The 12,080-nt window shown below is 41.5% G+C and overlaps 1 protein-coding gene across 4 annotated transcripts in view; it reads left to right on the forward strand.

The window, feature by feature from the left end:
- The window catches only part of myripb (myosin VIIA and Rab interacting protein b), a 108,277-nt gene that overhangs the window by 52,767 nt on the left and 43,430 nt on the right, over positions 1-12,080 (forward strand). For all 4 annotated transcript variants that reach the window (XM_027274401.1, XM_019274542.2, XM_027274402.1 and 1 more), the window contains exon 3: positions 1,261-1,482. In XM_027274401.1, coding sequence (XP_027130202.1) covers positions 1,261-1,482 — 222 coding nt within the window. The remainder of the gene's footprint in view (positions 1-1,260; positions 1,483-12,080) is intronic.

A 12,080-nucleotide genomic window follows, 5' to 3' on the forward strand; every position in this document is an offset into this window, starting at 1 on the left:
GTGTGCTGTAACCCGGCTGTGTGTATAGAAGAGCAGCCTAAATAATTTACTCGCTGCCCATTTGAGCTCAATGCACTTTTCACACCTTCCCAGCAGCAACAGCTCGATCTCCGCATCTCAGCCCCCATTCATGCCGATCGAAAACTGATGGCTGATAATGTAAACATGGATTTGTGTGTTGCTCAAGTTCCCCTTCCTCGTTGTATATAGTGATGATCAAAGGTTTATGATATAAATGCAAACCATTACATAATTTATTGGAGCCTCTGCCTGTGGTGCTTTGCTCAGTCAGCACAAATCCGACAGAGGAAAAACCCATGTGCATAATTTATGTTAACAGTCAAGTGCAGGCAGAGTTGCTTTGCTGCTTAAAACACTGATTAAAAACTTCTATTATCTAGTTTGTCTTCTTTTAATCAGTCATTGAATATCAAAACCTTACTTTATAACTTAAATGTACTGTAATCCATAAAATATGGATGAATTCACAGAAAATAGTTTATGTATTTCAGAATGTCAATGTCAGCTATGGATTTTATTTGATTTTTAAACAATCTTTGGTCAAGTCTACCAGTCTATAATCCTAATAGTTCATTAGTCTAACAATTCTCTGAGGCGCTAAGATTAGTGAGTCTGTGCTGCTCTTAACTGCTCCGTCATTGCTGTAGTTTTAAACTGCAAGTTTTGGACTGATGCCCAAACAGCTCTTGAGTATGACTGTAGAGGCTTTTCATTGATGCTGCTTTTCTCTCAGGCAAGTTGGACCTTCAACTTAGTGCTATTCATGCCAGTTTATTACCATCATCCACGTCCTCATAGTGCCGCCCATGCCTCAGTGAAGAGAGATGCTTTTTTTTCTTCTTCTTTCCATTTGAGGATGTGCATGCCGTTCTCTCCTCAGCTGTGTTTTGACTGATGTGGGAAAACAAGGCATGACAGGTCCTCCCAAATTGAAATGTCAACCATCACGTTAATTCCACAGAATCAGTGTAAGAGATACAGAGGGAGGGAGGGAGGGAGAGAAAGAGGGAGTGGGGTCTCCACCAAAAACCATGACCCCCCCGCTGCCATACCCCCCTCTTTTAATTTTACATTTACCATAGCATCCTCAATTATTCCGCATCGCCCTCCTCCTCTGTTTTCACGTTCTACCTCTCGATCAGACACTCACCACCCTCTCGTTCTCTCCCCCCTCCCCCCTCTGTCCTCTCTCTCTCTCTCTCTCTCTCTCTCTCTCTCTCTCTCTCTCTCGGTTTTCAGTGAGATGAAGCAGGAGCTGGCGGAGGAAGGCAGCAGATGCTCCATCCTCTCCAAGCAGCACCGCTTCAACGAGCACTGCTGTATCCGCTGCTGTGCGCCCTTCACCTTCCTGCTCAACCCCAAGCGCCTGTGCCTGGACTGCCAGTATAACGTCTGCAAGACCTGCTGCACCTACAGCAAGAGGGACAAAGCTTGGCTCTGCTCTGCATGCCAGAAGGGCAGGTTAGTGTTTTCACACACATTCAGATACACACCGGCGGCGGAAAGATTGGAGTAATGACAGAAGAATGAATGGAGAGAGCCGTGAGAGGAGATGTGAACTGGTGAATTGGAGGACTCTGAAGTGTGTGTGTGTGTGTGGGGGGGTGGGGGTTTAGAAAAAATTAATAGGTTGTATTTATGAGGGGTGGGCGGGTAGTTGAGGGAATATGGGCACTGAAGGAGACAGATGTGAGGGGGAAAAAGTGAAAAATGAAAAATGAATGGCATGGAACGCAGTAATTTGACGGAGTCAGAGCTGTAAGGATCGGTGTTTTTAGGATTTTCTTTGATTTATTTCCAACTCCTATATTAATTTCTAATGCAAATGAACTGTTTTCATCTTTTGTTCCCCTGCCTGGAAACATTTATGGTAGTTGTACACCAAAGGAGGGAGAAGATCATTAGGAGACAGTAATGAAAAGGGGTATGTAGTCAAAGTGATGTGTGTGTTGGGGTGAAAAGACTATGTGCACACTGCTGGAAAAAGACATAGACACAGAAAGATGTAGACAGAACAAGGCAGAGAAGATGAACAGTCACATATGTGTCAGAAATGTTTCATTTCTGCCATGCTACTCATCCAATTTCTATGGGAAATCTGTGTTTTCTTGGTCTTTTTTTTATTTCCTTCTGCTTCTGAGTCCCCTGATTGCATCTCTGCTGGCAGCCCATTTAAAAAAAGAGAAAAAAATCAAGGTTTTTATAAACAAGAAGAAGAGAACACACATTTCTGATTTATGGAACAAGAACAATTTGACGGGCAGAGGAGGCAGGGGAAAGCGCTACAAGCTGGTTGTATTAGAATTTGCATGTGTGTTACAGAATTGTGTGTGTATGTGTGTGTTTGTTAAGGCTGTTTATGAATGCATGTCTGTCCAGAGCCTTGGGAGTTATTCTAGTGCCCCGACTCACCATTGGATGAATATTAAGCTCTATCTGTCTGGGCAGCAAAGGTGGGGTGTTGGAAATACTATAATGCTGGAGGGTGTGAGTCAGTCACTGTGATGGATTCAGAGCAAAATCAGTTGTGAGCTTGGGGTAATATAGATAAGAGGATATGCATGGCATGTATATGTGTGACGGTAATGTGTCTTCTTCACGGGCTGTATGTGACAGATTGTCATGTTATTTTCCCATGTGAGATTCTGCTTTTGGTGCTGATGTCTTCCTAAAAAAGGTGGATGTAGATACTTCACACAATATCACAAGAAAGACAGCAAAACGACAGAGATGCAGGTGTGTCTCTGGTGCGTTCTGGTTTTTCTGCCTGTTTGTGTGCTTTAAGGTGGAGGTTGCCAAGCTTGCAGAACACGATAAAGCTGTCTGAAAATGTGTTCGCCCCCCCCTCCACTTGGCCTTATTTTTTCCCCTCAATCCTCCACCTCCATCTGTTTTTGTCTTTCATTGATTTTTGCTGCACTGTGTATTGAGTTAGACCCGCTGCCCCGAGTCCTGAGTCCTATGAGACAGGAGGGAAGAGGCGGGAGCTGGAGAGACAGCGTAGATGATGATGAGGAGGAGGAGGAGGAAGAGGAGGAGAAGGGTGAGGGAAAGCGATGATGGTAGTCAAAAGAGATGGCAAGGTTTGAATCGATCATCTCTACCCTCACACTGTCCATCCTATCTTTCTCTGTGTGCGTCTCAGCCCGGGGCTCAGTAATGTTCTCATTAGACGTTCAGACTGAGTCACAGATGGGCCTGATGTCACAACATTGCCGTCTACCAGCTACATATAAATAAAGCGCTTTTCATTAGTGCATTAAAATGGTTTAAATCTGGTTTTAGCATGAATTACTCTCTCTGCGGGTGGAGTCATGTCATTCGGAACAGTGATTCACAGCCTGCACAAGTGTTGAGCTTGAGGCTAGAGGAGCCCTTAACATTATTTTGGAAATAGCTATTAGTCTACTGTTGAAGAGGATGATTGAAAATTTTTAAAAAAGGGAATTGATTTTATGCTAAATAAATGGACTCTGTTGAGAAATAACTACAGTGTAAAGGAAAAGCTGATTAGTAATGTTTCATTTTGTTTCTTGCCATATAGATGTTATTTCCATTTTTTCAGTCCAACTCAAGTCAATAATTACAAATTTTAAAATATATATCCATTCATAATAAATCAGCTAATCGGTATTGTCTCTTCCTGAATGGGTCAGTGGGTTTTTCTCTCTTTTTGAACCATTTGAATCTAAATGCAAAATAAATTTGCATAAGTGAACAGACCCGCCAAATGGTCTCACCCATATGCGCCGGCTGTCCATCAACATTCACAGTGGCACGGCCACAGTGCTCGCAAACGTGATCTGTCTAAGGAAAGCAGATTTGGAATCGTCACAGATGCGGACCCGCTCAGAAGCTGAAGTCACCCACTCGCACATTGATGCATGTAAGAATGCAGTGAATGAATGTACATCCAATCAGACACATGGCTGCTGGAAAACATGTTGAAAGTACGTCGCTTCATTACGTTTATGAGCAGCTGGAGTTGAGATGGACACAGTCATTGATGGCTCGATTTGAAGTTTTCTGTGAATTGATACGAGATGCATGCATGTTGATGACAGATGGTGTACAAGAAAGAAAAAGTGAATCAGCAGCTTCGTCATAACACCTGCCCGCTCTTTTAAAACAAGCACACTCTCATACACATGCACCAAACACAGCTTTCCCTCCTGAGCGAGTGGGACAAGCATGACCGGTTGCAGTCTGGTAGAATTAACAGCATCCTCAGCCCACGGAGCACAAGTGGCACACACACACACACACACACACACACACACACACACACACACACACACACACACACACACATACACTCTTTCACACATGCATACCAACCACACACTAGTGGTTTTAATGAGAGAAGTCAAAACATTTTTAGTGGAAACTAAAAAGTATTTGTTGCTTGTTTTGGCTCCACGCCCAAAGCAATGGGGAGAATGTTAAAGGGGCGAGCAGGAGACGAAGAGAGATGAAGGTCAACAGAGAGAGAAAGAGGGGGGAGGGCGGAAACATGAAAAAGGTATTAAGAGAGCGACTGACAGAGGAGGGATGTGCTTGTCCCAATTATCCGAGAGGAGGTATGCCATTAAATTCTCCTTTTGTTTTCACTCTTTTTATTAAATAGCTCTTCCTCCCATATTCCCCTGCTTCTCCCTGTCTTTTCCTTTCTGTCTAATTTTCTGCTTCTGTCCTCTTTTATTTTCGAACACTCCCTCTCTCTGTCATGTGCCCCCTCTCTCTACCTGATGAAGTCGCCATTAACCACATTTACATTTGAGCTACTGCACCTCTGTGTGCTTAATCTGCAGAAATGGAGCACTGTGTGCAACTCTATAGGGTCCATAGGCAATAGAATGATGTACCGACATATATACTTTGTGTGTGTGTGTGTGTGTGTGTGTGTGCGTACACAAAAAAGCAATACACTATAGTGACAAACAGTTCTTCCCACTTCATGGCTTTCATAATCTCATCCTAAAGCATGACAGTGAGGAGATTATGGCATCTGCTGCAGACCTACACCGTACTGTGCATATGTACAAACACACGCACACATTCACAAACAGGAGAGGCTTAAACACACATGAGCACACACACACCTTGCTGTGCATTTTAATTCAACTGAATGACTTTTTTTTTTTTTCATTAAATTCCTTTTAAGATATTTTAATCAGGGCGACTTAATTCTCCATGCACGGAAGCACATCATTGTACCATAGAGTAGCGTACACACACCTCTATATCCACACACACACACACTACTGTAGCTATAGTGCAACATTAACATTCTGACATTTTTAAAATGTGAATCTTGAGCGAGCTCTGGCGCTGTCGTGGTGGTGTAAGCACATAGTTGACAGGCAGCTACACACACACACACACACACACACACACACACACACAAACAACACACAGTCCACGTTTAATTATTTGGTTGGGTCTTTGTGATGGAGCTGCCTTCTTTTAAAGGCCAAGCAGAAGATGATTTGCTCGGGGGCCCGAGAACTCCAGTTAACAAGCACGTACAAGCACAGTAGTATTGTAATAATTTATTGAACATGGGTGTACACACACATATTTACGGATCTCACATCCATTCAAAGTTACAACAGCAGCTCTCGTCACTTTCTCTGTGAATACAGAAGGTTTGTTGTCACCTCTGAGAAGAAGTGAATGGATGGTTTTTCATATCATCAGGATTCATATGTCACCAGACAAGCTGTTAATCACAGCGCGGTAAGCAGGAAGTGATAATCCAGGTGCTGATTAACATCATGTTAATCCTGCCCTTTTCATGATATAAAAATATCCTTTCAATTTAACAGTCTGCATCTGCAGCTAAGAGATGTTTATCTTTTTGCAGAATTACATATTTAGACAGTTTTGTGGCTTTCCATTATTTTAATAACTGACATTTTGACACATTGAAGCTATTTCTTCTCCCTTTTCACCCTCGACTTCATTAAACTGATTAATGCTGTAGACGTTTTAGTGCTTGAATGACTCTACGTGTTGCTGTGTGCTGCTGTTTTGTTGTTGTCCACAACAAGTTTAATATTGAATCCTTTCAGCTTTTAATGGAAAATGGATCCCATAACTCTGAACTCCGTTTTTGTCATGCTATAACAGGGTGAGTTATGTACTGTTTTTCTGGAGTTTCTACCACATTTGCATGTTAATACAGAGTACTGAGAGGCAGGAAGTGAACTTGGACTGCAGTGCTTCTCTGACCCTTCGCCTGTTTTCTGTTATGTTGACACCTCAGGTGCATTTTTGCATATTTGCGTAGACATGAATATTTATTTTGGCGTCTCAAAATGATCCCGCAACAATAAGAGTCATGTGTGTTTATAAGGACACCATTGCTATAAACTCCATGAACTCTCTTGCTACTGCCAGACAAGCACCTGCGGCTGGGAGAGGCAGAGAGTCACAGAGTGATCTTTTCCTGTCCTCCTTGTGGGGGTATTTTTATCGGCGAGGGTGAGAAAGACTAGTCTCAGACAGGGAGGGTCTGCCCTACAGCATCGGGCTGCAGATGAATTGTGTATACACCGCCACAGACGTCTCAGCTTTAATAAGGCATTTACATGTCTGTGTCTGTTTGTGTGTTGCCGCTTGTTTGTCTGGTTTGTTCAGCACCTGGATGAACAATGGATTGTAGGATTTATTCTTGTGTGTCTTTCCAATAAAAGCAGGCTGCAAGCCTCAGCAAATGAAAAAGAAAAAGTCTATCCTCTTATTCGTCACACCGTACCACTATCAATTTGCAGTGTGGAACTTTAAAATCCCAAGAGGCAACCTTAGTTAAAGGCATGTAATCAGCTCATGATTCATATTGGATCATTTAATTCCAATCAGCTCATAAAATTGTCTAAATCTAATATCTAAACATGCCTATACTTAATAACCAGGAAGCTTTTAATCAGTCGAAACAGTCTGAAGAACGTAGTGTGCAGCTGAACCAACTCGCAAACCCCTCATCTTTATGGGCTGCATGCACAGGAAGAAGAGCCACTAATCACCCTCTCTCTTTCCATCTTCCCCCTCTTCTCTCCCTCCATCATGGCCTTGTCTTGTGTCCAACTGATCCAGCTGACGCAGGAGCCGTCAGTTGATCGTAACTCTTGATGGTGATTTGCACTTTATACACACAGTCGGGCAAGCCAGCAGCCACATGCATGGAGAATTTTGCATTTACACACATACACCTGGTGATTTAGGTTCTAGTCTGGTCTCTAGATCTCTTGGTGATCCCGATTTAGCTTCACCTCAGTCTCATTAATTGGAACATAGCCTAAATCATAAATCGTTGAATGTTTCTAATGCAATTTATGCAAGAGTTTCCTTTTAAAGTAATTACTGCTAAGTTTCTCAGCCCTCAGAGATCTCTACTTTTCTGTGTGTGTCTGCACTGTGTACTGTGTACTGATTCCTGCACAGTAACATTGTAACCCATTGTGCGACCACTTACGTCCCATGAAAGCATTTTTTTCTGTAATTTACATCGCAGGCGATAAATCACTGCTAGGTAAACACACATGCACAGAGAGAGAGTCACACACATTAGGAACCTTGGATGTTCCTCTTGTGGGTGTGTCCATTCCTGTCATCTGTGTACCGTTGTGTGTTATTTTGGATATATTGCTGAGTCATTAATGTTTCCCTGACTTCACTGGTCAGCCTCCAGAGCCCAGGCCTCCTCCACATGTGTGTGTGTGTGTGTGTTTGTGTAAGTGGGTGAGACTGAATCCGTCACACCTCTGATCTGAGCACCACTCCAGGTCCAGTTGTGAACCCATTTATAGTAAAGCTGCAGCACAGTCTGTAGATGCTGTGATGTGTACCTGCAGGTTTGTTGGGGTAATTCTCATCATTTCATGATTGAGGAAATGGGGCTGCCATACCAGAGCGCTCCACGTGATCGCGGTTATTTGTGGCTCACAGTGCAGGTGATTGGAGGTCTCATGATTCCTAAATCGGTTTATGCAGTAAGTTGGCTAGTGGATCAGAACAGAAGCTAAAGCCCTTGTTGTTGTTTTTATTGTGGGTTAGTGGGATTAGAGACACGATCGGTTTGCTACAGAGTGGAGCAAGATGCATGGTAACACCTAAAACACTTTGTTTAGGTGTGTTGCATTCAAGGGTCGAATTTTCATTGAGCTTTGAGCCTTACTAGAAAATAAGTCAATAATAATAATTAAGTCAATAAGTAAATAAGTCAAACTATAATTATTATTTTTTACTGAGAAATCATATCTTCTGTGTTTGTTTTGACAACAAAACAAGAAATTTAATTGGATGGAAATATTTCTTAATAACATTAATTGGCCGTTAAACAGCCGGCGGTCTGATGCTGTTGCTCTGTGTAATGAAGTAACAAACTGTTTGGGGTACTGAGATAAATGTCATTTGGTCATTTGCCATCACCACAACTGGACTCGAGAGAGCCAGACCGTATTTTTTATGACGTGGGATGAACACCATACTGAGCTAAGCAGGAGCTGCCAATGACTCAGTGAGTGTTGAAAAACGATGAAAGAAAAATAGCAATGACTTAATGTCAGCAAGCTACGTAACTAGCTTATGCCTTTTCCAGTACAAACATGGTTCTTGTTGAATGTTCTGAAAGGATGGACCAGAGACAGCATAAAACTTGGACATGACAGATATTACGTCAAGAGCCGGTGTGAGTGTGCTCAGAGTGTGGTGGCTCCACCTGTCGCCATCTTGGCAGTCCTTACTAGTCCTTACTCGCCAACTGGTTAATCTAAAAATGGGTAAGTGTGTGTGGAGCTGAGGCGGGCTGAATGATGCCTTGTTGTCTAAGCAATCCACCTCTGACAGCACCCACCTGTCAATCAAAGCAGTGGCACTATTAATTGTACATAACTTTTGGCCGTGATATAATTTTGAACAGGTGAGTTACATAGAAATTCAGTGTCAGTGCAGTTATCATGAATGGGGAAATTGGCTACAGAGACCAAAACCATTTTTTGTAAACATATTTCTGCTTTGAAGTTGAACATTTTTATATGGGGGCTTATGGAGATTAACACGCCATGTAGCCAGCCTCAACTGGCCATTTGAGGAACTGCAGTTCTGTGCTTGCTTGAGGGTACTGCTTGGGACGAATGTCATTTCTGGGGTTATACATATACAATGTACAATGTTACTTCAAATATGTCTAAAAATGGTGTCCTGCAGAATCATTATATATTAAATACCTTATATTTCCTCACAAATTTCAGTTTAACTTTAAATCAAGCCAAATATATTCTCCAATAAGACATAATAGAGACTTCAGGGGATTTATTTGCAGCTGATGAATTCCTGCTGGTAAAGAAGATAAGTCAGTTATGTTTCAATCATTAGATCTAAGGTCATGACTTTTAATCCACTACAAACATTTACAAAGGAAAGACCCTGGAGCTCAGTAACCATTGCACACTGATTTACTCAAATAGAAATGTTAATGCCTGTATTGGATCTCTATTCGCTCTGAATCCTCTCCTCCCCACACTATTGGCTCCGAACTAAAGCGTCTGGCTGCTGCAGATGCGATCTATCAAAAACATCTCCAACATGGGAGGTGCCCCACAGGGCTGCCAGTTGTATCTCATATCCTGGTAGGATGGCAGGAGAGGATGTGAGCTCCATGTCTGGCAGATGAAGTGGATCTCTGCTTTCTGATTTAAAAATTAAGTTAGATGTCTTTCACTAAATTTTGAGATCATTATTGCTTTTTGTGCTTCACCATTTTCTATTTAAATTTGGCCTGAAATAGATAGAAGCCTCTCTAAGATGCCGGATGAATAGTAATCTTTCTTCCCCTCTTTTAACTTCACCCTTCACTTATTTTCTCACTCTCTTGTGCCTTCATCCCTCAAGCTGATCACACTGTCTGATCTCTTGCCACATTGAACTCTCTGTATAGCATAAAAGAAATGAGATATTGACTGGGTTTTCATACACATTGCACATTCCTCCCCCGTAAACCAATAATCCTCTTTAATAGACGTGAGATATTAGTAAAAGAGTAGATATATTTTTCCAATCTCGTAGTATTTGGTTTTATTTATATTGTACTTATCACAATAATAACAACAACAGATGTTCTACACTATGGTGCCAGACCATTTACCAGTGCAATTAAGCCAAGACAACATAATCCTTGCGGGAAATTGCATACACCAGCTCACATTGTTATTATTAGAGTCTGACAACATTATGGAAAACTGCAGAAAAATATTCATGATTCCACTGTTGACTTCCTGCAACAAGAACCTCACCTCTCTCAAGATGAATGAGACAGAATGAGACATCTACTTGAGCATGACTTGGCAGACACATAGCCAATTAAGTTAAATAACAAAAAAAATCTCTGAAGAGTTGTATCCGAGCTGGTCAGTGGTAAAACTCTGCACTTCTAATGGATGTATTTTGATGGTTTGCCCATAAGGATTCTATTGTTGCCCATTTTGCAACTGGAGGCTGCAGCGCTTCCCCTCAGTACTGGCCAAAGTTCAAAAATTGTTGTCCCATTAGTGTGACACAAACACATGAATAAAATTTGCACTTTAACTTCACTGCAGTTGCATGTTGAAATTAAATTGGATAGAAAATGATTAAAATGATTGAAATTGATACAAAACTTAATCATGTTTTTTTAAATATCAGAAGAAACACAATTGAACCTAATATATACTTAAGATATACAGAAGGTTTCCATTGTGTCAAACAAAAGGAAGGGAGATTTAAGTCTCATACAATACATGCAGGGAAGTCTGCTAAAATATTATGCTGATCATGTTTCTTTAGAAAATTTGGTGATTTGAATGAACTCTGAGCTGTAAATTCATTCAACTCATCATTAAGGCTTAATTAGTTGATTCCACTAAATCAGAGCTGTACACATGTATTTGTTGATGATTATCTTAATGATTTTCTCTTGTCCTGTGACTTCTTGCTCATTCAGTCTGTTCTTTTTTCTTCTTAGCTGCCTCCGACAATATACCCTCCAGTCTCTCTGCTCTCCCATTACGTTCATAGTGGTTGCTAAGCAAGGTTATGTGGCCCACTTTCCCAGCTTCAGTTCTGGCATGACACTGGCATTGTTCCCCATCAGCACTTCCCCAGTGCCCTCAACTCACAGTCTAGGCAGCCTAGCTAACAAACTGAGCTAACAGTAGCTAACAGTAGCTATAGCTGGCAGCAATCACCAAGAAAACATTTTCTCCATCAAATAAGATCCTGTTTCATCAAAATCAGTGAAACAGTTGGCGGTTTGTACCTCTATGTTATATACTTCTCGTGGGTGATCGTACTTGACGTCACATAATTTTTGTAAATTATTTTATGGTCTTTAAATTAATGCATCCCATGACAACGATTAAAAAAATTGAACAAAGTTTTTATGTAGTTGAGAGATTAATCAGTTAAGTATTTGATAACTAACAACAAAACTTTGATTTGAGTTTGTGTCTCTTACCATAAATTTGCCTGTGGGAGGTTTTATGGTTTTATTTAACATTTTTTACTTGAACTGGTTTTATATTAAAGAAAACACATCAGATTTTATCACTAGATAATGTATGTCATAGTGAGCGCTTTCATTGAATAGACCTCAGGAGGCTGGCTGGTTCAGCAGCAGATGTCTTTGAAGCATATTCACAGGGCATGCTGGGAAATATAATACACACATCACACACACACACACATGGACTTTGTGGACTTAATGTTCTGGGAAATAGAGACAGTGTAAATGAATAACAATTAGCTGAATATGCTAATGTCAGTATCCCACTTCCCCTGTACTGCTGGAGTTCTGGCGGGACTTCAGATGGTGTGCATGTACACACTTATTGCTCTCCCTCTCTTTCTCTCTCTCTCTCTCTCTGCTGCATATCGATGGTTGTGCATCGCTCCAGGCCTCTGTCTCATTGCACCTCCTCTACCATTTTTCAGCACTTTAAATGAGGCTTAGACGGTGCTTCGCTGCAGAGATGACTGCACTCTGCTCACCTTGTTTAGTCATGATTTCCCACCTGAGCGAG

Source organism: Larimichthys crocea, chromosome XXIII (genome assembly GCF_000972845.2).
Source record: "Larimichthys crocea isolate SSNF chromosome XXIII, L_crocea_2.0, whole genome shotgun sequence".
Taxonomy (NCBI): Eukaryota; Metazoa; Chordata; class Actinopteri; family Sciaenidae; genus Larimichthys; species Larimichthys crocea.